Below are 26440 nucleotides of genomic sequence, written 5' to 3'. Positions count from 1 at the left end.
AAAAATTATAAATGTTCATTACCTCTTTTAAAAGCAGCAATATGTCGCTTTTTGGGGACCCAACCAAATTCACATAGAAATGCTTTTATTTTGATCTTTCATTCTCATTGAAAGCAAGTCTAAGAAGCAGTAGATCTGTTCTATGCGCTCTATTTCTATGCTTCCCAGTCATAAAAATGTTGGTTTTGCCTCGATTACTTCTGGTTTTGTTTCACCAGCTTCAAACAGCTGAAAATACAGTTCTGTTTGTTTAATGAAAATATGTTTCACAGCTCTTTAGACAGTACAATGATTCTACTCACAGCTCTTTAGACAGTACAATGATTCTACTCACAGCTCTTTAGACGTTACAATGATTCTACTCACAGCTCTTTAGACAGTACAATGATTCTACTCACAGCTCTTTAGACAGTACAATGATTCTACTCACAGCTCTTTAGACAGTACAATGATTCTACTCACAGCTCTTTAGACAGTACAATGATTCTACTCACAGCTCTTTCTACTCACAGCTCTTTACAACAATGATTCTACTCACAGCTCTTTAGACAGTACAATGATTCTACTCACAGCTCTTTAGCTACAATGATTCTACTCACAGCTCTTTAGACAGTACAATGATTCTACTCACAGCTCTTTAGACGTTACAATGATTCTACTCACAGCTCTTTAGACGTTGATTCTACTCACAGCTCTTTAGACAGTACAATGATTCTACTCACAGCTCTTTAGACAGTACAATGATTCTACTCACAGCTCTTTAGACAGTACAATGATTCTACTCACAGCTCTTTAGACAGTACAATGATTCTACTCACAGCTCTTTAGACGTTACAATGATTCTACTCACAGCTCTTTAGACAGTACAATGATTCTACTCACAGCTCTTTAGACAGTACAATGATTCTACTCACAGCTCTTTAGACAGTACAATGATTCTACTCACAGCTCTTTAGACAGTACAATGATTCTACTCACAGCTCTTTAGACAGTACAATGATTCTACTCACAGCTCTTTAGACAGTACAATGATTCTACTCACAGCTCTTTAGACAGTACAATGATTCTACTCACAGCTCTTTAGACAGTTACAATGATTCTACTCACAGCTCTTTAGACAGTACAATGATTCTACTCACAGCTCTTTAGACAGTTACAATGATTCTACTCACAGCTCTTTAGACAGTACAATGATTCTACTCACAGCTCTTTAGACAGTACAATGATTCTACTCACAGCTCTTTAGACAGTACAATGATTCTACTCACAGCTCTTTAGACGTTACAATGATTCTACTCACAGCTCTTTAGACAGTACAATGATTCTACTCACAGCTCTTTAGACAGTACAATGATTCTACTCACAGCTCTTTAGACAGTACAATGATTCTACTCACAGCTCTTTAGACAGTACAATGATTCTACTCACAGCTCTTTAGACGTTACAATGATTCTACTCACAGCTCTTTAGACAGTACAATGATTCTACTCACAGCTCTTTAGACGTTACAATGATTCTACTCACAGCTCTTTAGACGTTACAATGATTCTACTCACAGCTCTTTAGACAGTACAATGATTCTACTCACAGCTCTTTAGACGTTACAATGATTCTACTCACAGCTCTTTAGACGTTACAATGATTCTACTCACAGCTCTTTAGACAGTACAATGATTCTACAATGATTCTACACAGCTCTTTAGACAGTACAATGATTCTACTCACAGCACTTTAGACCGTTACAATGATTCTACCACAGTTACAATGATTCTACTCACAGCTCTTTAGACAGTACAATGATTCTACTCACAGCACTTTAGACGTTACAATGATTCTACTCACAGCACTTTAGACGTTACAATGATTCTACTCACAGCACTTTAGACGTTACAATGATTCTACTCACAGCTCTTTAGACGTTACAATGATTCTACTCACAGCACTTTAGACGTTACAATGATTCTACTCACAATTTTAGCAACCAGGCATATTGCATCTTTAAAAAACATAGCAAAAGAGATATACATTTGAAGCCTGATAAATACGTTTTTCAGTAAGAGAAATGTGAGCTGTTGGCCTGAACAGGGTGGTAGTAAACCCCCCCCCGACTGTTACTGATACTGAGATGGAGGAAGTGTGTGTTTCCTAACAGTTAAAGTTCTGCTGAGAGAAGAGATGCATCCATCTCCACGTCTTACTATATCCTCTCTACACCTACACCGTGGTACACACACACACACACACACACACACACACACACACACACACACACACACACACACACACACACACACACACACACACACACACACACACACACACACACACACACACACACACACACACACACACACACACACACACACACACACACACACACACACACACACACACACACACACACACACACACACACAGATGACAAACAGACACACACACACACACACAGATGACAAACAGACACACACACACCACAAACAGACAGACACACACACACACACACACAATAAACACAGGAAGACAGTTGTAAACATGCCAGTGGTTCGGGGGAAGAGGACCAGATTGAGGCCAGTTTGAAAGACACATAACTACCACCATCAGTCACAGACCGTATCCCAAATGGCCCCCCTATTCCCTTTATAGTGCACTCATTTTGACCAGGGCACTATATAGGGAATAGGGGGCTATTTGGGATATAAGCTCTGTCAGAAGTCTTATTGCTCCCCATATCAAGTCCCCTGTCGGAGCTGTAGAGCAGCGTGGAGCTTTATAGCACAGGAGATCATGAAGCTGTACTGGGAGAGTTGTTTACACTCTCTAAGTAAAGTGATAGATAGTATGGTGTATAGAAGACTGCTGGATGTAGCCTAGTGGTTAGAGCGGTGGACTAGTAACCGGAAGGTTGCAAGTTCAAACCCCTGAGCTGACAAGATACAAATCTGTCGTTCTGCTCCTGAACAAGGCAGTTAACCCACTGTTCCTAGGCAGTCATTGTAAATAAGAATATGTTCTTAACTGACTTGCCTGGTTAAATAAATAAAAAGTATGCTAAAACAACCATACAGCACGGTAGCAGGGATGACAGGCCCTGGCTGGTAATCAGGCTCTATTAAATAAAAAGGCAAAACAACATTCTTCCTGCACTGAAAGAAAGTGTGTTTGAGCTGAAATCATTCACACACACATTAAAAATGTGTTAAACCCCTTTCATTGGTCATGGAATTAAGAGTGAATTATGTCTCTATTTTAGTTTGTTTGGTGTTAAGAACAAATTACTTCAAAATAACCAGAAATTATTTAAGAAATGGGTAGATTTCTGTGAAAAATGGGTCAAGTTGAGGAATTGAAGAAACCCAAGGGAAGTCTGTGTACAATAGATGAAATAACGGCCTACTGATCATCAGCCTTACTAAGAGGGTTTACCAATCAGAGGGTTTACCAATCAAAGGGTTATTAAAAGCAACACACACCCTGTGGTATGCTGAGAAGGAACAATAATTAGTCACAGCTTGACATGAACAAATAGGTATGAACTATACAGCTACATGTTGTATTCTAGCATTAAGAATCAACACCAGCTGCTACTGTAAGACTTGATGAAGGATTAGCCCTGTACTACCAGCTGCTACTGTAGGACTTGATGAAGGATTAGCCCTGTACTGCCAGCTGCTACTGTAAAACTTGATGAAGGATTAGCCCTGTACTGCCAGCTGCTACTGTAGGACTTGATGAAGGATTAACCCTGTACTGCCAGCTGCTACTGTAGGACTTGATGAAGGATTAACCCTGTACTGCCAGCTGTAGGACTTGATGAAGGATTAACCCTGTACTGCCAGCTGTAGGACTTGATGAAGGATTAACCCTGTACTGCCAGCTGTAGGACTTGATGAAGGATTAACCCTGTACTGCCAGCTGCTACTGTAGGACTTGATGAAGGATTAACCCTGTACTGCCAGCTGCTACTGTAGACTTGATGAAGGATTAACCCTGTACTTGATGCCAGCTGCCAGCTAGGACTTGATGAAGGATTAACCCTGTACTGCCAGCTGCTACTGTAAGACTTGATGAAGGACTTGATGAAGGATTAGCCCTGTACTGCCAGCTGCTACTGTACTTGATGAAGGATTAACCCTGTACTGCCAGCTGCTACTGTAGGACTTGATGAAGGATTAACCCTGTACTGCCAGCTGTAGGACTTGATGAAGGATTAACCCTGTACTGCCAGCTGCTACTGTAGGACTTGATGAAGGATTAACCCTGTACTGCCAGCTGCTACTGTAGGACTTGATGAAGGATTAACCCTGTACTGCCAGCTGCTACTGTAGGACTTGATGAAGGATTAACCCTGTACTGCCAGCTGCTACTGTAAGACTTGATGAAGGATTAACCCTGTACTGCCAGCTGCTACTGTAGGACTTGATGAAGGATTAACCCTGTACTGCCAGCTGTAGGACTTGATGAAGGATTAACCCTGTACTGCCAGCTGCTAGCTGTAGGACTTGATGAAGGATTAACCCTGTACTGCCAGCTGCTTGATGAAGGATTAACCCTGTACTGCCAGCTGACTTGATGAAGGATTAACCCTGTACTGCCAGCTTGATGAAGGATTAACCCTACTGCCAGCTGCTACTGTAGGACTTGATGAAGGATTAACCCTGTACTGCCAGCTGCTACTGTAGGACTTGATGAAGGATTAACCCTGTACTGCCAGCTGCTACTGTAAGACTTGATGAAGGATTAACCCTGTACTGCCAGCTGCTATGAAGGATTAACCCTGTACTGCCAGCTGCTAGACTTGACTTGCCAGCTGAAGGATTTAACCCTGTACTGCCAGCTGCTAAGACTTGATGAAGGATTAACCCTGTACTGCCAGCTGTACTGGACTTGATTGAAAAGGATTAACCCTGTAAGGATTAACCCTGTACTGCCAGCTGTAGGACTTGATGAAGGATTAACCCTGTACTGCCAGCTGCTAAGACTTGATGAAGGATTAACCCTGTACTGCCAGCTGTAGGACTGATGAAGGATTAACCCTGTACTGCCAGCTGCTACTGGACTTGATGAAGGATTAACCCTGTACTGCCAGCTGTAGGACTTGATGAAGGATTAACCCTGTACTGCCAGCTGCTACTGATGAAGGATTAACCCTGACTTGATGAAGGATTAACCCTGTACTGCCAGCTGTAAGACTTGATGAAGGATTAACCCTGTACTGCCAGCTGCTACTGTAGCCCTGTACTGCCAGCTGTAGGACTTGATGAAGGATTAACCCTGTACTGCCAGCTGTAAGACTTGATGAAGGATTAACCCTGTACTACCAGCTGTAAGACTTGATGAAGGATTAACCCTGTACTACCAGCTGTAAGACTTGATGAAGGATTAACCCTGTACTGCCAGCTGTAGGACTTGATGAAGGATTAGCCCTGTACTGCCAGCTGTAAGACTTGATGAAGGATTAACCCTGTACTGCCAGCTGTAAGACTTGATGAAGGATTAACCCTGTACTGCCAGCTGTAAGACTTGATGAAGGATTAACCCTGTACTGCCAGCTGTAAGACTTGATGAAGGATTAACCCTGTACTGCCAGCTGTAAGACTTGATGAAGGATTAACCCTGTACTGCCAGCTGTAAGACTTGATGGAGGATTAACCCTGTACTGCCAGCTGTAAGACTTGATGAAGGATTAACCCTGTACTGCCAGCTGTAAGACTTGATGAAGGATTAACCCTGTACTGCCAGCTGTAAGACTTGATGAAGGATTAACCCTGTACTGCCAGCTGTAAGAAGGATTAACTGTGAAGGATTAACCCTGTACTGCCAGCTGTAAGACTTGATGAAGGATTAACCCTTGATGAAGGATTAACCCTGTACTGCCAGCTGTAAGACTTGATGGAGGATTAACCCTGTACTGCCAGCTGTAAGACTTGATGAAGGATTAACCCTGTACTGCCAGCTGTAAGACTTGATGAAGGATTAACCCTGTACTGCCAGCTGTAGGACTTGATGAAGGATTAACCCTGTACTGCCAGCTGTAAGACTTGATGAAGGATTAACCCTGTACTGCCAGCTGTAAGACTTGATGAAGGATTAACCCTGTACTGCCAGCTGTAGGACTTGATGAAGGATTAACCCTGTACTGCCAGCTGTAAGACTTGATGAAGGATTAACCCTGTACTGCCAGCTGTAAGACTTGATGAAGGATTAACCAGCTGTACCCTGTACTGCCAGCTGTAAGACTTGATGAAGGATTAACCCTGTACTGCCAGCTGTAAGACTTGATGAAGGATTAACCCTGTACTGCCAGCTGTAAGACTTGATGAAGGATTAACCCTGTACTGCCAGCTGTACTTGATGAAGGATTAACCCTGCTGCCAGCTGTAAGACTTGATGAAGGATTAACTGCCAGCTGTAAGGATTAACTGCCAGCTGTAAGACTTGATGAAGGATTAACCCTGTACTGCCAGCTGTAGCCCTGTACTGCCAGCTGTAAGACTTGATGAAGGATTAACCCTGTACTGCCAGCTGTAAGACTTGATGAAGGATTAACCCTGTACTGCCAGCTGTAGGACTTGATGAAGGATTAACCCTGTACTGCCAGCTGTAGGACTTGATGAAGGATTAACCCTGTACTGCCAGCTGTAAGACTTGATGAAGGATTAACCCTGTACTGCCAGCTGTAAGACTTGATGAAGGATTAACCCTGTACTGCCAGCTGTAAGACTTGATGAAGGATTAACCCTGTACTGCCAGCTGTAAGACTTGATGAAGGATTAACCCTGTACTGCCAGCTGTAAGACTTGATGAAGGATTAACTGTAAGACTGCCCTGTACTGCCAGCTGTAAGACTTGATGAAGGATTAACCCTGTGAGCTGTAACTTGATGAAGGATTAACCCTGTACTGCCAGCTGTAGGACTTGATGAGGATTAACCCTGTACTGCCAGCTGTAGGACTTGATGAAGGATTAACCCTGTACTGCCAGCTGTAGGACTTGATGGAGGATTAACCCTGCACCATCTGGTTGTTCATTACTACAAATATTTCAAACTATTTTTGGGGGGAAGTTTTATGCTTTTTGATAATGTATTAATAATTGAAAAATAAAAAAGACAGAATAGAACTTGAAACTAATGTTTAAGACCAACAACAGATTAAGGGGAACGTAGTACAAAGAAGGACTCTTTTCATTCGAAAAATGAAAAGCTAACTGTCATTGTCCTAAAGTTCACGGCCCTCTCTATCAGATTAGGCTAGAATGGAGCGTCTCTGTGTCCACTGCCGGTGAATGTCAGTGGATCTGTTGGCCAAAACATTGTCCAAGGCCATTTTACATGTCTTTCATTGGGCATGATATTCCCCTGAGGCAAAAAGAAAAGTAGCCCGACTGCACAATGTTGTTGCCGTGAGGCAAAAAGAAAAGAACATTTCATTTTTTAAATAAATATAAAAACTAAGTGTTTGAAACCTGTCAAATATTCTCCTTTAGAGGTTCCTACACAAGTACATGTTTTTATTGTCTCTATTTAAACATGTAAACTAATGAAATGCATTGTACCCTTCACTCACACCATGCCCTCAGGTCGCTCTGCTTCCTGAAAGAAGGTCCCGCCCCCAATTCATACGTCATACCAACTTCTGCACCTCATTGGCTTGTTTACACACATGTCATCTCATATTGTCATGTGTATGGGGGTAAAAAGGGTGTGTGCAGTAGAGTGTTAAACAGATAACACATTAAGGAAGATATTATGAATCTCACAATCACATATTTTCAATGATTTACTTGAATCAGAAAATGATCTTAACCTGTCAAAAAAAAAAGTAATACAAAAAAATGTAATACAAAATAATGATATATATATATATATATATATATATATATATCTTGGCTTTTTACAAGCAAACTAGACCCAAATGCAATGTGTGGAAGGACAATCCTGCTTGAACTGTACACCAGAACACATTAAGGAATATTATTTCCAGTGGAAAGGTACTAATTGTAGTAAACATTGTAGTATTTTAGCCAAATATACAGGAAATAACACAGGAAATATGGCAAAACAGCCAGTGAAATTCTCGCAGAAAGAAACAGTTTGTTTTTCTCATCCAGCTCTGCTCATTCAGGCAGCTTCAGAGAGAAACCCTGGGCCAGCAGCACCCAGTGGTGACAGACGAACAGGCCAAAAGCATCAGAAAGCAGGGCTCTGCTGTCCTCTAGTGGTGAGGTTGAGGTACTTACAGAAGTTGCCAGGAGGCTGGATGCTGTGCCTGGTCAGAGAACACCATCCTACAGGGAATATGTCTCTGGAGTCAAACTGGCACCAGTAGTCGAAGGCCCCTCTCCAGCCGTCAAACATCACAAAGATCTCATCACCTAAAAATAAAGATTACAATAACAAACAGTAAGACGTAGCAGGAGATACATCAACCAGACGACAAATAGGGGACAAAGGAACAATAGTGTTGTAGTAAATAAAACACATTATAGCGTTACAGTTATAAAGTTGTCCTCCAAAGAGATAGGGTAAAGGTGGGTTAAATTAAAAAAAGATCTTGTTACCTTTGACCTCTCCGATGGTTGCCGGGCAGATCAGGTAGGGGTTCTTCTTGTCCACTGCTTCTAGCTTCATCCCAGGTTTAAAGAGGTTCTGGGAGGGTTTGGAGGGTTCCTACACACAGATAACTCTGTTAGTCCAGACCAGACAGATCTGTTTATATACACACACACAGAGAACTCTGTTAGTCCAGACCAGACAGATCTGTTTATATACACACACACAGAGAACTCTGTTAGTCCAGACCAGACAGATCTGTTTATATACACACACACAGATAACTCTGTTAGTCCAGACCAGACAGATCTGTTTATATACACACACACAGAGAACTCTGTTAGTCCAGACCAGACAGATCTGTTTATATACACACACACACAGAACTCTGTTAGTCCAGACCAGACAGATCTGTTTATAAACACACACAGAGAACTCTCTGTTAGTCCAGACCAGACAGATCTGTTAGTACAGACCAGACAGATCTGTTAGTCCAGACCAGACAGATCTGTTAATACAGACCAGACAGATCTGTTAGTCCAGACCAGACAGATCTATTTATATACACACACAGAGAACTCTCTGTTAGTCCAGACCAGACAGATCTGTTAGTCCAGACCAGACAGATCTGTTAGTCCAGAACAGACAGATCTGTTTATATACACACACAGAGAACTCTGTTAGTCCAGACCAGACAGATCTGTTAGTCCAGACCAGACAGATCTGTTAGTCCAGACCAGACAGATCTGTTAGTCCAGAACAGACAGATATGTTTATATACACACACGTAAATCATTGATACACTACAATCATTGATCAGTAAATCAATACAATACAGTACAGCTTTAAGGTCCAATGTGAAATGTTCCATTTTTCTTCCTTGACCTTTTTAAAAGCTGTGGCTGGTGCCATCTCTGCTCCAGTCAGGGTTCTCAGGAGGAACATAGGCCACGAGGAGGCATTCATTCTGAAGCCTAAAGACAACTCAAAGAAAAAGTTCAAGATTTAGAATATATTGCTGCTTTATTGCTGATATAAGCAAGTGCAACACTTTATAATGTCTTATTAACATATGATATGTTATAATGTGTTATAATATTTTACGCTATAATATGTTACGTTATAATAAACAAAAAAAGAAACAAAGATCATTTGTAAAAATACAAATAACTTCACAGATCTTCATTGTAAAGGGTTTAAACAAGGTTTCCCCATGCTTGTTCAATGAACCATAAACAATTAATGAACATGCACCTGTGGAACGGTCGTTAAGACACTAACAGCTTACAGACGGCAGGCAATTAAGGTCACAGTTATGAAAACTTAGGACACTAAAGACTTAGGAGACATTCTACTGGACACACTTAGGACACACTAACTTAGGACACATTCTACTGACTCTGAAAAACACCAAAAGAAAGATGCCCAGGGTCCCTGCTCATCTGCGTGAACGTGCATTATGCATGCTGCAAGGAGGCATGAGGACTGCAGATGCGGCCAGGGCAATAAATTGCAATGTCCGTACTGTGAGACACCTAAGACAGCGCTACAGGGAGACAGGACGGACAGCTGATTGTCCTCGCAGTGGCAGACCATGTGTAACATCACCTGCACAGGATCAGTACATCTGAACATCACACCTGCGGGACAGGTACAGGATGGCAACAACAACTGCCCGAGTTACACCAGGAACGCACAATCCCTCCATCAGTGCTCAGACAGTCCTCAATAGGCTGAGAGAGGCTGGACTGAGGCCTGTTGTAAGGCAGGTCCTCACCAGACATCACCGGCAACAAAGTCGCCTGTGGGAACAAACCCACTGTGGGCACAAACCCACTGTCGCTGAACCAGACAGGACTGGCAAAAAGTGCTCTTCACTGATGAGTCACGGTTTTGTCTCACCAGGGGTGACGGTCGGATTCACGTTTATCGTCGAAGGAATGACCGAGGCCCGTTACACCGAGGCCCGTACTCTGCTCGTTCTGTGCGTGATTTCCTGCAAGACAAGAATGTCAGTGTTCTGCCATGGTCAGCGAAGAGCCTGGATCTTAATCCCATTGAGCACGTCTGGGACCTGTTGGATCGGAGGGTGAGGGCTAGGGCCATTCCCCCCAGAAATGTCCGGGAAATTGCAGGTGTCTTGGTGGAAGAGTGGGGTAACATCTCACAGCAAGAATGGGCAAATCTGGTGCAGTCCATGAGGAGGAGATGCACTGCAGTACTTAATGCATCTGGTGGCCACCCCAGATAGTGACTGTTACTTTTGATTTTGACCTCCCCTTTGTTCAGGGGCACATTATTCCATTTCTGTTAGTCACATGTCTGTGGAACTTGTTCAGTTTATGTCTCAGTTGTTGAATCTTGTTATGTTCATACAAATATTTACATTTGCTGAAAATGTAAATATATATTTGCTGAAAATAAACGCAGTTGACAGAGAGAGGACGTTTCTTTTCTGCTGAGTTTATGTTATGCTACAATGTGTTACACTATAATGTGTTATAATGTGTTATAATGTGTTACATTATAATGTGTTATAATAGGTTACGCTATAATGTGTTACACTATAATGTGTTATAATATGTTACGCTATAATGTGTTATAATATGTTATAATGTGCTATAATATGCTATGAAAAATGTTATGCTATAATATGTTATAATGTGTTACACTATAATGTGTTATAATGTGTTACACTATAATGTGTTATAATATGTTATGCTATAATATGTTATAATGTGTTACGCTATAATGTTTATAATGTGTTATAATGTGTTACTCTATAATATGTTATAATGTGTTATGTTATAATATGTTATAATGTGTTAATAATGTGTTATGTTATAATATGTTATAATGTGTTATATAATATGTTATAATGTGTTATGTTATAATATGTTATAATGTGTTATAATGTGTTACTCTATAATATGTTATAATATGTTATAATGTGCTATGTTATAATATGTTATAATGTGTTATGCTATAATATGTTATAATGTGTTACTCTATAATATGTTATAATATGTTATAATGTGCTATGTTATAATATGCTATAATGTGTTACGCTATAATATGTTATAATGTGTTATAATGTGTTACACTATAATATGTTATAATGTGTTATGTTATAATATGTTATAATGTGTTATAATGTGTTACACTATAATATGTTATAATGTGTTATAATGTGTTACGCTATAATATGTTATAATATGTTATAATATGTTATAATGTGTTATAATGTGTTACACTATAATATGTTATAATGTGTTATAATGTGTTATAATGTGTTATAATATGTTATAATATGTTATAATGTGTTATGTTATAATATGTTATAATGTGTTACTCTATAATATGTTATAATGTGTTATAATGTGTTACGCTATAATATGTTATAATGTGTTATAATGTGTTACGCTATAATATGTTATAATGTGTTATAATGTGTTATGCTATAATGTGCTATAATGTGTTATAATGTGTTATAATGTGTTACTCTATAATATGTTATAATGTGTTATGCTATAATATGTTATAATATGTTATAATGTGTTACGTTATAATATGTTATAATGTGTTATGTTATAATATGTTATAATGTGCTATGTTATAATATGTTATAATGTGTTATGTTATAATATGCTATAATGTGTTACGCTATAATATGCTATAATATGTTATAATATGTTATAATATGCTATAACATGTTATATTATGTTATAATATGTTATAATGTGTTATAATATGTTATAATATGCTATAATGTGTTATAATATGTTATGATATGCTATAATGTGTTATAATATGTTATAATATGTTATAATATGCTATAATGTGTTATAATATGTTATAATGTGTTATATGTTATAATATGCTATAATGTGTTATAATATGTTATAATGTGTTATATGTTATAATATGCTATCATGTGTTATAATATGTTATAATATGCTATAATATGTTATAATATGCTATAATGTGTTATAATATGCTATAATGTGTTATAATATGCTATAATAGGTTATAATATGCGATAATGTGTTATAATATGCTATAATGTGTTATAATATGCTATAATGTGTTATAATATGCTATAATGTGTTATAATATGTTATAATGTGTTACAATATGTTATGCTATAATGTGTCATAATGTGTTATAATGTGTTACAATGTGTTATGCTATAATGTGTTATAATGTGTTACAATATGTTATGCTATAATAGGTTATATAAAAAGCACACCCAGAGGAAATAATTTAGTGTAGAGGTGCTGACTAACGGTGAATAAACTGGAAGCTATAGAAACAAAGAGAGTCACACCATCCATGTACAGCTGAAGTCAGAAGTTTACATACACTTAGGTTGGAGTCATTAAAACTCGTTTTTCAACCACTCCACAAATTTCGTGTTAACAAACTATAGCTTTGGCAAGTCGGTTAGCTACTTAGTGCATTACACAAGTAATTTTTCCAACAATTGTTTACAGACACATTATTTCACTTATAATTCACTGTATAACAATTCCAGTGGTTCAGAAGTTTATATACACTAAGTTGACTGTGCCTTTAAACAGCTTAGAAAATTACACAAAATGATGTCATGGCTTTAGAAGCTTCTGATAGGCTAATTGACATCATTTGAGTCAATGGAGGTGTACCTGTGGATGTATTAACAGGCCTACATTCAAAATCAGTACCTCTTTGCTTGACATCATTGGAAAATCAAAAGAAATCAGCCAAGATCTCAGAAAAACAATTGTAGACCTCCACATGCAAATCAATCCCAGAACAACAGCAAAGGACCTTGTGAAGATGCTGGAGGAAACAGGTAAAAAAGTATCTATATCCACAGTAAAACGAGTCCTGTATCGACATAACCTGAAAGGCCGCTCAGCAAGGAAGAAGCCACTGCTCCAAAACCACCATAAAAAAGCCAGACTACGGTTTGCAACTGCACATGGGGACAAAGATTGTACTTTTTGGAGAATTGTCCTCTTTGGTCTGAAGAAACTAAAATATAATTTTGGGCCATGATGACCATTGTTATGTTTGGAGGAAAAAGGGGGAGGCTTGCAAGCCGAAGAACACCATCCCAACCGTGGCAGCATCATGTTGTGGAGGTGCTTTGCTGCAGGAGGGACTGGTGCACTTCACAAAATAGATGGCATCATGAGGGCGGAAAATTATGTGGATATCAAGACATCAGTCAGGAAGTTAAAACTTGGTCGCAAATGGGTCTTCCAAATGGACAATGACCCCAAGCATACTTCAAAGTTGTGGCAAAATGGCTTAAGGACAACAAAGTCAAGGTATTGGAGTGGCCATCACAAAGCCCTGACCTCAATCCTATAGAACATTTGTGGGCAGAACTGAAAAAGCGTATGCGAGCAAGGAGGCCTACAAACCTGACTCCGTTACACCAGCTCTGTCAGGAGGAATGGGCCAAAATTCACCCAACTTATTGTGGGAAGCTCATGGAAGGTTACCCGAAACATTTGACCCAAGTTAAACAATTTAAAGGCAATGCTATCAAATACTAATTGAGTGTTTGTAAACTTCTCACCCACTGGAAATGCGATGAAAGAAATAAAAGCTGGAATAAATCATTCTCTCTACTATTATTCTGACATTTCAAGACAGGGAAGTTTTACTAGGATTAAATGTCAGGAATTGTGAAAATGTTTAAATGTATTTGGCTAAGGTGTATGTAAATTTCCGACTTCAACTGTATGTATAACCTCACAGTAATTCATTTTTTACCCAATAAATTACTGGGAGATTATACATATAGAGTGTGCGACTCTTTGTTTTTATGTTATATTATAATATGCTATATGACATGTTATAATATGTTATAATATGTAATGTTATAATATGTTATAATATGACATGTTATAATATGTCATGTTATAATATGATATAATATGTCATGTTATAATATGTTATAATATGTCATGTTATAATATGTTATAATATGATATATGTTATGTTATTATATGTTATGTTATAATATGTTGTCATAATATGTTGTAATATGCTATATGAGATGTTATAATATGTTATAATATGCTATATGAGATGTTATAATATGTTATAATATGTTATATGAGATGTTATAATATGTTATAATAAGCTATATGAGATGTTATAATATGTTGTTATAATAAGCTATAATATGAGATGTTATAATATGTTGTTATAATATGTTATATGAGATGTTATAATATGTTGTTATAATATGCTATATGAGATGTTATAATATGTTATAAAATGTTATATGATATGTTATAATATGTTATAATATGCTATATGATATGTTATAATATGATATGTTATAATATGTTATGTTATATGTTATGTTATAATATGTTATGTTATAATATGTTATGTTACAATATGTTATGTTATAATATGTTATGTTATAATATGTTGTTATAATATGTTATAATATGTTATAAAATGTTATATATGTTATAATATGCTATATGATATGTTATAATATGTTATAATATGTTATAATATGCTATATGAGATGTTATAATATGCTATGTTATAAAATGCTATATGAGATGTTATAATATGTTATAATATGTTGTTATAATATGCTATATGTCATTTTATAATATGTTATGTTATAATATGTTAAAATATGTTATGTTATAATATATGTTATAATATGTTAAAATATGTTATAATATGTTATGTTATAATATAATATGTTATAATGTGTTATGCTATAATGTGTTATAATGTGTTATAATGTGTTATAATATGTCATATGTTATAATATGTTATGTTATAATATGTTATGTTATAATAGGTTATACTATGTTATAATATGTTATAATATGTTATGTTATAATATGTTATGTTATAATAGGTTATACTATGTTATAATATGTTATAATATGTTATGTTATAATATAATATGTTATAATGTGTTAAAAGTGATAATATGTTATAACATTATATGTTATTTCTATGTGGCACATTTCAGGATATAGTGCAGCCTTTACCCAGCAGGTCCCTATAGGCTGGATGTATAATAAACTGTCATATCTCTCTATATAGCCTTCCCCAGAGGTGGCTGTAACATGTCTCCTCTCCTCTCACAGGCTGGATGTATAATAAACTGTCATATCTCTCTATATAGCCTTACCCAGAGGTGGCTGTAGCATGTCATATCTCTCTATATAGCCTTACCCAGAGGTGGCTGTAGCATGTCATATCTCTCTATATAGCCTTACCCAGAGGTGGCTGTAACATGTCATATCTCTGTATGTAGCCTTACCCAGAGGTGGCTGTAGCATGTCATATCTCTGTATGTAGCCTTACCCAGAGGTGGCTGTAGCATGTCATATCTCTCTATATAGCCTTACCCAGAGGTGGCTGTAGCATGTCATATCTCTGTATGTAGCCTTACCCAGAGGTGGCTGTAGCATGTCATATCTCTCTATATAGCCTTACCCAGAGGTGGCTGTAACATGTGGCCTGAGGTGGCTGTAACATGTCATATCTCTGTATGTAGCCTTACCCAGAGGTGGCTGTAACATGTCATATCTCTCTATATAGCCTTACCCAGAGGTGGCTGTAACATGTCTCCTCTCCTCTCACAGGCTGGATGTATAATAAATTGTCATATCTCTCTATGTAGCCTTACCCAGAGGTGGCTGTAACATGTCTCCTCTCCTCTCACAGGCTGGATGTATAATAAATTGTCATATCTCTCTATATAGCCTTACCCAGAGGTGGCTGTAACATGTCTCCTCTCCTCTCACAGGTTCCTATAGGCTGGATGTATAATAAATTGTCATATCTCTCTATGTAGCCTTACCCAGAGGTGGCTGTATGTCTCCTCTCCTCTCCTCTCTGGACAGGTCCCTATAGCCTAGGCTGGATGTATGTCCCTCTCCTCAATAAAGGCTGGATGTATAATAAATTGTCATATCTCTCTATGTAGCCTTACCCAGAGGTGGCTGTAGCATGTCTCCTCTCCTCTCACAGGTCCCTATAGGCTGGATGTCTGAGGAGTCCACCAGTCTCCAGAAATCGTTGGTGTTGTCACTCCCGTCCAGACGGAGACGCAGACGTGTACCCATCATACCCATCACCGTGGCGATGCAGATGGACGTGTTGTTCCGAGGGTCGTGGGCTTCCAGCTTCATACCAGCCTTGAAGTCATTACTGGGAGGGAAACGGGACTGGGGGAGACAGGAGGGCAATGGATCAGTCAATAATGGACTGGGGGAGACAGGAGGGCAATGGATCAGTCAACAATGGACTGGGGGAGACAGGAGGGCAATGGATCAGTCAATAATGGAATGATCTGCTTATATGGGGCGGTAGGAGTGTAGGGGCAGTAGGTAGCCTAGTGGTTAAGAGTGTAGGGGTGGTAGGGGCAGTAGGTAGCCTAGTGGTTAAGAGTGTAGGGGTAGGTAGTGGTTAAGAGTGTAGGGCAGTAGGTAGCCTAGTGGTTAAGAGTGTAGGGGGCGGTAGGGGGGGCAGTAGGTAGCCTAGTGGTTAAGAGTGTAGGGGTGGTAGGGCCTAGTGGTTAAGAGTGTAGGCCTAGTGGTTAGCCTAGTGGTTAAGAGTGTAGGGGCGGTAGGTAGCCTAGTGGTTAAGAGTGTAGGGGGGTAGCCTAGTGGTTAGAGTGTAGGGGTGGTAGGGGCGGTAGGTAGCCTAGTGGTTAAGAGTGTAGGGCCTAGGTAGCCTAGTGGTTAAGAGTGTAGGGTGGTTAAGAGTGGGGTAGGGGAGTGTAGGGGCGGTAGGTAGCCTAGTGGTTAAGAGTGTAGGGGTGTAGGGGCAGTAGTGGTTAAGCCTAGTGGTTAAGGTAGCCTAGTGGTTAAGTGTGGTTAAGAGTGTAGGTGGTTAAGAGTGTAGGGGTGGTAGGTAGCCTAGTGGTTAGGGTAGGGGCGGTAGGTAGCCTAGTGGTTAAGAGTGTAGGGGGTGGTAGCCTAGGGTTAAGAGTGTAGGGGCGGTAGGTAGCCTAGTGGTTAAGAGTGTAGTGGTTAAGAGTGTAGGGGCGGTAGGTAGCCTAGTGGTTAAGAGTGTAGGGGCAGTAGGTAGCCTAGTGGTTAAGAGTGTAGGGGCGTAGCCTAGTGGTTAAGAGTGTAGGGGTGGTAGGTAGCCTAGTGGTTAAGAGTGTAGGGGTAGGTAGCCTAGTGGTTAAGAGTGTAGCCTAGGTAGGTGGTTAAGAGTGTAGGGGCCTAGGGTTAGGTAGCCTAGTGGTTAAGAGTGTAGGGGCAGTAGGTAGCCTAGTGGTTAAGAGTGTAGGGGTGGTAGGGGCAGTAGGTAGCCTAGTGGTTAAGAGTGTAGGGGCGGTAGGTAGCCTAGGGGTTAAGAGTGTAGGGGCAGTAGGTAGCCTAGTGGTTAAGAGTGTAGGGGCAGTAGGTAGCCTAGGGGTTAAGAGTGTAGGGGCAGTAGGTAGCCTAGTGGTTAAGAGCGTTGGGCCAGTAACTGGAAGATAAAACAGATCTGTCATTCTGCCCCTGAACAAGGAAGTTAACCCACTGTTCCCCGGCCGCCAAAGACGTGGATGTGGATTAAGGTCGGCCCTCCGCTCCTCTCTGATTCAGAGGGGTTGGGTTAAATGTGGAAGACACGTTTCAGTTGAATGCATTCAGTTGTACAACTGACTAGGTATCCCCCTTTCCCTATCTAAACCTAATGTTATGTTAGACAGAGTTTTATCTAAACCTAATGTTATGCTAATGTTACCAAATTTTTGAAACTTTTTCTAATACTCTCAGATCTAGGAATGGATTGGTGGGGGGGAGGGGGTTGATCTGGGACTGAAAACAAGTCAAAAAGCACTTCCTAAAGTAGCCCTTAGTGTTGTAGTTACTAGGTCATATCTACCTGTCTGAAACAGCTGGGAGAAGCGGCTGTGGAAGACGTTTCCTTAAGGTACTCCTCCCAACTGAAGGGTTCTGGCGAAACAAAAGGGCATAGTTCATAATATCTGACAGTCGTAGGTTACGCTACATTGTGACAGAGAGGAACATTGCAGGAAACGTGTTTAATACCATTAGATTTATCCAGAGAGGGGGGACCGGTTCCCGGAGAGGGGTTACTTCTCTCAGGTTTCTCCCTCCTCTCTTCTTTTGGCTCTGAAAAGGAGACAATTCAAACTCTTATGAATACACTTTAGAGTAGAATAGAAAATAATAGAACCAATCCACACAAAGCATAAAAAAAAGTGCTGACCTTTCTGAGGTGTTCGGCCCATTTTGACCGATGGTACCACCAGGTGCCAGGTGAGGAGACCACAGACTGGTCAATGTGCCACTACCGACGCGGTGCTGAGCTCCTAGAGCAGATACACAGAGAGAGACATTTATTTGTTAACCTGTATTTAACCAGGAAATCCCAATGCATGTTTTTCTTAACCTTTATTTAACCAGGAAGTTCCATTGAGGTCAAGATACCTTTTTAAACAAGGAAGACAAGTAGAGTTAGGCGGGGCCCCTCGTTCTAGGTTGGTACAGCAGGCAAAAATCTATATCCACAGCTTGTTTCAGCAAGAGTACACACAAAGAAACATCTATTGGAGAAATATCTAACAGCAATGACTGAAATGGAGGGAATTTTGATCATCTTCATTGTCACAGCAACTAAAGCAGCAGAAGCTGGGAACAGGACACAGAAGGAAATGGATCAGCGTTAATCACCACGAACGGATTCTGAGGGAATGAAAACCATAAGTGGATTTCATCACTGACAGACAGTGTAATAATTGACTGGGCCTCCGGAACACGCAGGCTTCTGAAGATCAAAGAGTATTTGGAGAAGTGATGAGGTCACAGCTGTCATAGCTGTAGACGGTACAGTAATACATGCCAAGGAGCAGACACTTTTATCCAAAGTACAGTAAGACTGGAGTCCACGCTCTTGTACCGGCCCATACAGATGAGTTAGGACGCCTTGAACAACTTCTACCCACATGAAAGGTGCAGCTTTTACTCACATCCAAAGTAGTGAAAAGGAGGCAGACAAAAGGAAGATCCAGTCAATGTACAGAAAAAAACAGACAGAACCTTTTTACAAATAACATGACCCAGGCTGAAGACTGAAGCCCCCAGACAGAATAATAACATGACCCAGGCTGAAGACTGAAGCCCCCAGACAGAATAATAACATGACCCAGGCTGAAGACTGAAGCCCCCAGACAGAATAATAACATGACCCAGGCTGAAGACTGAAGCCCCAGACAGAATAATAACATGACCCAGGCTGAAGACTGAAGCCCCCAGACAGAATAATAACATGACCCAGGCTGAAGACTGAAGCCTCCAGACAGAATAATAACATGACCCAGGCTGAAGACTGAAGCCTCCAGACAGACAGAATAATAACATGACCCAGGCTGAAGACTGAAGCCTCCAGACAGAATAATAACATGACCCAGGCTGAAGACTGAAGCCTCCAGACAGACAGAATAATAACATGACCCAGGCTGAAGACTGAAGCCCCCAGACAGAATAATAACATGACCCAGGCTGAAGACTGAAGCCTCCAGACAGACAGAATAATAACATGACCCAGGCTGAAGACTGAAGCATCCAGACAAATAGAATAATAACATGACCCAGACAGACAGAATAACAACATGACCCAGGCTGAAGACTGAAGCCTCCAGACAGACAGAATAATAACATGACCCAGACAGACAGAATAACAACATGACCCAGGCTGAAGACTGAAGCCTCCAGACAGACAGAATAATAACATGACCCCGGCTGAAGACTGAAGCCTCCAGACAGTACAGACAGACAGACAGACAGAGACAGACAGACAGAATAATAACTGATGTCTAAAAATAAGAACCTGTTCAAATGTAGTGCACATGCACATCCAATCAAATCATTCTCCCAGTGCAAGGTAACAATAACACATAGGCAGGAAAGGAAATGTGCCCACAGAGCCAACTGGATAAGACTGTTTTTAGGTAGGTAACAATGAGCAATGGAGCCTAGACCACTCTGGTTCTACGGATATCTTACATTGTCAAGATGAAACCAATCACCAAAGAGGACGCTCAAGGTGAGAAAACATCCATCTAACCAGTGAAGTCCCAATGAAATCCATGTGATGGAAAAAGATGAAGAAATTCTCTCTCTATCAACATCTCTCCTGAGCCAACAAAAATGTCAGGTTTAGGTTTTGCAGTGTAACAGCTCTCTGTCCCTCTCCCCAGCCCCTCTCTTCCCAGCCCCCCTCTCTCTCTCTCTCGCTCCCTTCCTCCCTCCCCTTCTTAGATGTGGATCTCATTGAGCTTGCACCAGCCATAAAGATTCCTAGCCTCTGTAAAAGGCCATTAAGCCATGTACATCTGGGGGAGTCTGTCTGGGGGAGTCAAGAACTCTAACATGAAAAGGATTCCAGAACCTCTCATTAACAGACAGACGATGTGTGTCTGCTCACTGGTCGAGGCCGCGTTCCATTCAGGAGGGCCACGCCCCCAGGACAGAAAGGAGTGGAGATGTCCCCACTTTACAACAGGAGAGGAAGTGCTAGTGTTTTAGTTAGGTCTGGTTCCTTATTACTAGAGGAGGGCAATTCCACAATAACGGAATTACGCTTTGACTCCAACTTTTCACTTTAAAATGAAACAGACTTATGGTAAAATCTCCCTCAGTTTTTTATGCGACCATGTTTTCCAAAACTCTTAAATATCTGTTCCGAATTAATATTCAAAGATGTCTGCAGAAAGAATGAGGTGTCAGCTATGCCTATGACATCACAACTTGAGTAAAAAAATGTTTTTAAAAGTTGGTTGGTTGTTGAACTACAGTAGGTGAAGTGGATTTACATCTGTTAACAGAATTTTGGTAAGGTCCCTGGCAATTCCCAGCCCTAGTAGGTAGGTATCAGTAAGGAGAGATGGAATTAACTGGAGAGAGAGAGAGAGAAATGTTATCTTGGTCTTCACTGTCTTGCTTTGACCACCAGATGGCAGAAGAGAGTAATGAGTTTAACAACAGTATGCCAGAGGAAGGAATGACATTAGCAGGTGTCCCAACTGGTTAGTAACTACTAGGATTTGTTGTAGCCAATTCAATTGCAGTAATTCCGTTACAGATTTTTTGGTAATTCCGTTGTGAACTTTTATCTTAAAAAGATGTGGGTTTTTGGTAACGGAATTAGAACCCACTGGGCAAAAGTTGGTTTCCTCAACATTGTTCACGTCATTTTTAAAAACGTTATAATTAAGTGATGACGTTGAATCAGCGTGGAAAACTGATTGGATCTGCAAAAAGTTACCACCATTTTGTTTTTTTACCCAACTTTGAACCTACATTTTTAGTTGAATTCATGTTAGTTGACAACTCAACCAAATGTAAATCAAAACTAGATCTTCCCAGTGGGAAGGACACAAGGTAATGTTTCTTAAATGTACAGAAGGCAAGTCTCCAAAACTAAATCTAGGTGTTGATATTAGTTGGCAGGGGTCTTTACTTCAACATGACTGTGTTTTCATGTATTTCTGATACTTCTTTGGACTTTTCCTGCTAGATGTTTTCTAAGACCTTTTTCCATCTGTTTGACCAGAAATCAAAGCCTTTGATTATTACACATTTATAGGATGGAAAATGGTTGAAGAATGTATATATGCCTTAATTAAAAAAAAAAAAAATAAATAAAAAAAATATAAAAATATATATATATATATATATATATATATATATAGACTCTTAGCTTTCATTTGACATGCTACTATGAACTTCACATGTTGGCGCTCATGGGTCCTTTTTAAAATGGAAATGCCCAGGAGGAGATCACCGACAACCTGTTCCTAAACCAAAATAATATATATTGTAATATCTGTGTGTGATGTCCATGCATCTTGGAGGGTCAGAGAGAGAGCATCTGACACTGTTCCTTAGCTTGGGGTGGAACCACAATAATAATACTGTCACGCCTTGGTCTTAGTATTTTGTGTTTTCATTAATTATTTGTTCAGGCCAGGGTGAGCATCTGACACTGTTCCTTAGCTTGGGGGGGAACCACAATAATAATACCATACTAAATAATTCTGACAATAATAATACCATACTAAATACTACTGACAATAATAATACCATACTAAATAATACTGACAACAATAATACCATACTAAATACTACTGACAACAATAATACCATACTAAATACTACTGAAATTAATAATACCATACTAAATACTACTGAAATTAATAATACCATACTAAATACTACTGAAATTAATAATACCATACTAAATACTACTGAAATTAATAATACCATACTAAATAATACTGAAATTAATAATACCATACTAAATAATACTGAAATTAATAATACCATACTAAACAATAATACCATACTAAATAATACCATGCTCAATAATAATACCATACTAAATACTACTGAAATTAATAATACCATACTAAATACTACTGAAATTAATAATACCATACTAAATAATACTGACAATAATAATACCATACTAAATACTACTGAAATTAATAATACCATACTAAATAATACTGACAATAATAATACCATAATAAATAATACTGACAATAATAATACCATACTAAATACTACAGACAATAATAATACCATACTAAATAATAATACCATATTAAATAATACCATACTCAATAATACCATACTGAATAATACTGACATTAATAATATCATACTCAATAATACCATACTGAATAATACTGACATTAATAATACCATACAAAATAATACTGACAATAATAATACCATATTAAATAATACTGACAATAATAATACCATACGAAATAATAATACCATACTAAATAATAATACCATACTAAATAATACCATGCTCAATAATACCATACTGAATAATGCTGACATGAATAATACCATACTAAATAATACCATACTAAATAATAATAATACCATACTAAATAATACCATACTAAATAATAATAATACCATACTAAATAATAATAATACCACACTAAATAATACTGAAATTAATAATACCATACTAAATAATACTGACATTAATAATACCATACGAAATAATAATACCATACTAAATAATACCATACTTAATAATACTGACAATAATACTACTGACAATAATAATACCAATAATAATACCATATTAAATAATACTGACAATAATAATACCATATTAAATAATACTGACAATAATAATACCATATTAAATAATACTGACAATAATACTGACAATAATAATACTGACAATAATAATACCATATTAAATAATACTGACAATAATAATACAATAAATAATACTGACAATAATAATACTGAATAATAACAATAACACTGACAATAATAATACTGACAATAATAATAGCATATTAAATAATACTGACAATAATACTGACAATAATAATACTGACAATAATAATACCATATTAAATAATACTGACAATAATAATACCATACTAAATAATACTGACACTTTAATAACATCATATTAAAATGTTATAATGTATAAAGGGATGGCTATACCAGTAGTCCATCATAAACAGTACAGTACTGATATAAACTTCTTGCATTTAGAAGATTAATAATATGACAAACACCACTAAGGGATTATTATTCTATTGTTCAGTTTTTGTTGTCATAGGAAGGAAATGTTCTATTTTTACTAACCTGTAACATAGGGTTTCTTAAACTATGGGTAGGGTCCCAAAGGGGGCCCTGGGAATGTCAGGGGTGAGTCATGAGAATACAGTGCCTAGCAAAAGTATTCACCCCTGTAAGGGTCCTGTGTGCAGCTGGTGTAGAGAGTCAGGCGCAGGACAGCAAATATGAGTAATCAACGTACTTTTACTCAAAATGACAAATGTACTAAATAACATTACGAGCACACAATGACGGACCGAAAATACAATAAACAAAATCACTCACAAATACAACATGGGGAACTTAGGGTTAAATAATAAACAAGTAATTGATTGAGTGAAGCCAGGTGTGATAAGACAAAGACAGAACAAATGGAAAATGAAAAGTGGATCGGCGGTGGCTAGAAAGCCGGTGACGTCGACCGCCGAACGCCGCCCCAACAAGGAGAGGGACCGACTTCGGCGGAAGTCGTGACAACCCCCTTGGTATTTTTCCTATTTTGTTTGCTTTACAACCTGTCATTTAAATTCATTTGAATTTGGATTTCATGTAATAGACATACACAAAATAGTCCAAATTGGTGAAGTAATTTTTTTTTAAATAGTTTGTTTTAAAAAAATGAAAAAAATGAAAAGTGGTGCGTGCATATGTATTCACCCTCTTTGCTATGTAGCCCCTAAATAAGATCTGGTGCAACCAATTACCTTCAGAAGTCACATAATTAGTCAAATAAAGTCCACCTGTGTGCAATCTAAGTGTCACATGATCTCAGTGTATATATCACACACATACACACACCTGTTCTGAAAGGCCCCAGAGTTTGCAACACCACTAAGCAAGGGTGCACCACCAAGCAAGCATTACGATGAAGACCAAGGAGCTCTCCAAACTGGCCAGGGACAAAGTTGGAGAGAAGTATAGATCAGGGTTGGGTTATAAAAAAATATCCGAAACATTGAACATCCCACGGAGCGCCATTAAAAAAAGGAAAGAATATGGCACCACAACAAACCTGCCAAGAGAGGGCTGCCCACCAAAACTCACAGACCAGGCAAGGAGGGCATTAATCAGAGAGGTGACACAGAGACCAAACATAACCCTGAAGGAGCTGCAAAGCTCCACAACGGACATTAGAGTATCTGTCCATAGGACCACTTTAAGCCGTACACTCCACAGAGCTGGGCTTTACGAAAGAGTGGACAGAAAAAAGCCATTGCTTGAAGTAAAAAATAAGCAAACACATTTGGTGTTTGCCAAAACGCATGTGGGAGACTCCCCAAACACATGGAAGACGGTACTCTGGTCAGATGAGACTAAAATTGAGCTTTTTGGCCATCAAGGAAAACTCTATGTCTGGGGCAAACCCAACACCTCTCATCACCCAGAGAATACCATCCCCACAATGAAGCATGGTGGTGGCAGCATCATGCTGTGGGGATGTTTTTCCATCGGCAGGGACTGGGAAACTGGTCAGAATTGAAGGAATGATGGATGGTGCTAAATACAGGGAAATTCTTGAGAGAAACCTGTTTCAGTCTTCCAGATATTTGAGACTGGAATGGAGGTTCACCTTCCAGCAGGACAATGAAACTAAGCATACTGCTAAAGCAACAATCGAATGGTTTAGGGGGAAACATTTGAATGTCTTGGAATGGACTAGTCAAAGCCCAGACCTCAATCCAATTGAGAATCTGTGGTATGACTTAAATATTGCTGTACACCAGCGGAACCCATTAAACTTGAAGGAGCTTGAGTAGTTTTGCCTTGAAGAATAGGCAACAATCCCAGTGGTTAGATGTGCCAAGCGTATAGAGACATACCTCAAGGGACTTGCAGCTGTAATTGCTGCAAAAGGTGTCTCTACAAAGTATTGACGTTGGGGGGTGAATAGTTATACACCCTCAAGTTCAGTTTTTTGTCTTATTTCTTGTTTGTTTCACGATAAAAAATATTTTGAATCTACAAAGTGGTAGGCATGTTGTTTTAATCAAATGTTTCAAAAATCTATTTTAATTCTGGGTTGTAAGGCAACAAAATAGGAAAAATGCCAATGGCTGAATACTTCACACTGTATATCTATTATTACACACTATGTATTATTAGTTTGGGTTGTTGGAGGACGATTTGGGTCACAGGAAGACTGAAAAAGTTTAAAAGGGTAGCAAGCATTAGTTGTTACTCACCACGGTAAGAACACAGCACGGCCAAAGACTTAGTAACGTAGTTGTAGTTCCGATCTGGTTACCTATCAGTACAAACATAGTCATGTTTTTGGGTTATT

The 26440-nt window shown here is 38.8% G+C and overlaps 1 protein-coding gene across 3 annotated transcripts in view; it reads right to left on the bottom strand.

The window, feature by feature from the left end:
* The window catches only part of scml2 (Scm polycomb group protein like 2), a 52214-nt gene that overhangs the window by 23002 nt on the left and 2772 nt on the right, over nucleotides 1–26440 (bottom strand). For 2 of the 3 annotated variants that reach the window (XM_042318996.1, XM_042318994.1), the window contains exons 2-9: nucleotides 26343–26404; nucleotides 18764–18866; nucleotides 18583–18666; nucleotides 18416–18486; nucleotides 16524–16758; nucleotides 9437–9525; nucleotides 8560–8668; nucleotides 8239–8373 (exon numbers count right to left, since the gene is read on the bottom strand). In XM_042318996.1, the coding sequence (XP_042174930.1) occupies nucleotides 8239–8373; nucleotides 8560–8668; nucleotides 9437–9525; nucleotides 16524–16758; nucleotides 18416–18486; nucleotides 18583–18666; nucleotides 18764–18785 (745 nt within the window). In that variant the 5' untranslated portion in view covers nucleotides 18786–18866; nucleotides 26343–26404. The remainder of the gene's footprint in view (nucleotides 1–8238; nucleotides 8374–8559; nucleotides 8669–9436; nucleotides 9526–16523; nucleotides 16759–18415; nucleotides 18487–18582; nucleotides 18667–18763; nucleotides 18867–26342; nucleotides 26405–26440) is intronic. The other variant, XM_042318995.1, reaches the window with a different exon arrangement.

The sequence above is a fragment of the Oncorhynchus tshawytscha genome, unplaced genomic scaffold, assembly GCF_018296145.1.
Source record: "Oncorhynchus tshawytscha isolate Ot180627B unplaced genomic scaffold, Otsh_v2.0 Un_contig_5015_pilon_pilon, whole genome shotgun sequence".
NCBI lineage: Eukaryota > Metazoa > Chordata > Actinopteri > Salmoniformes > Salmonidae > Oncorhynchus > Oncorhynchus tshawytscha.
This window is presented reverse-complemented; position numbering and strand designations above follow the sequence as displayed.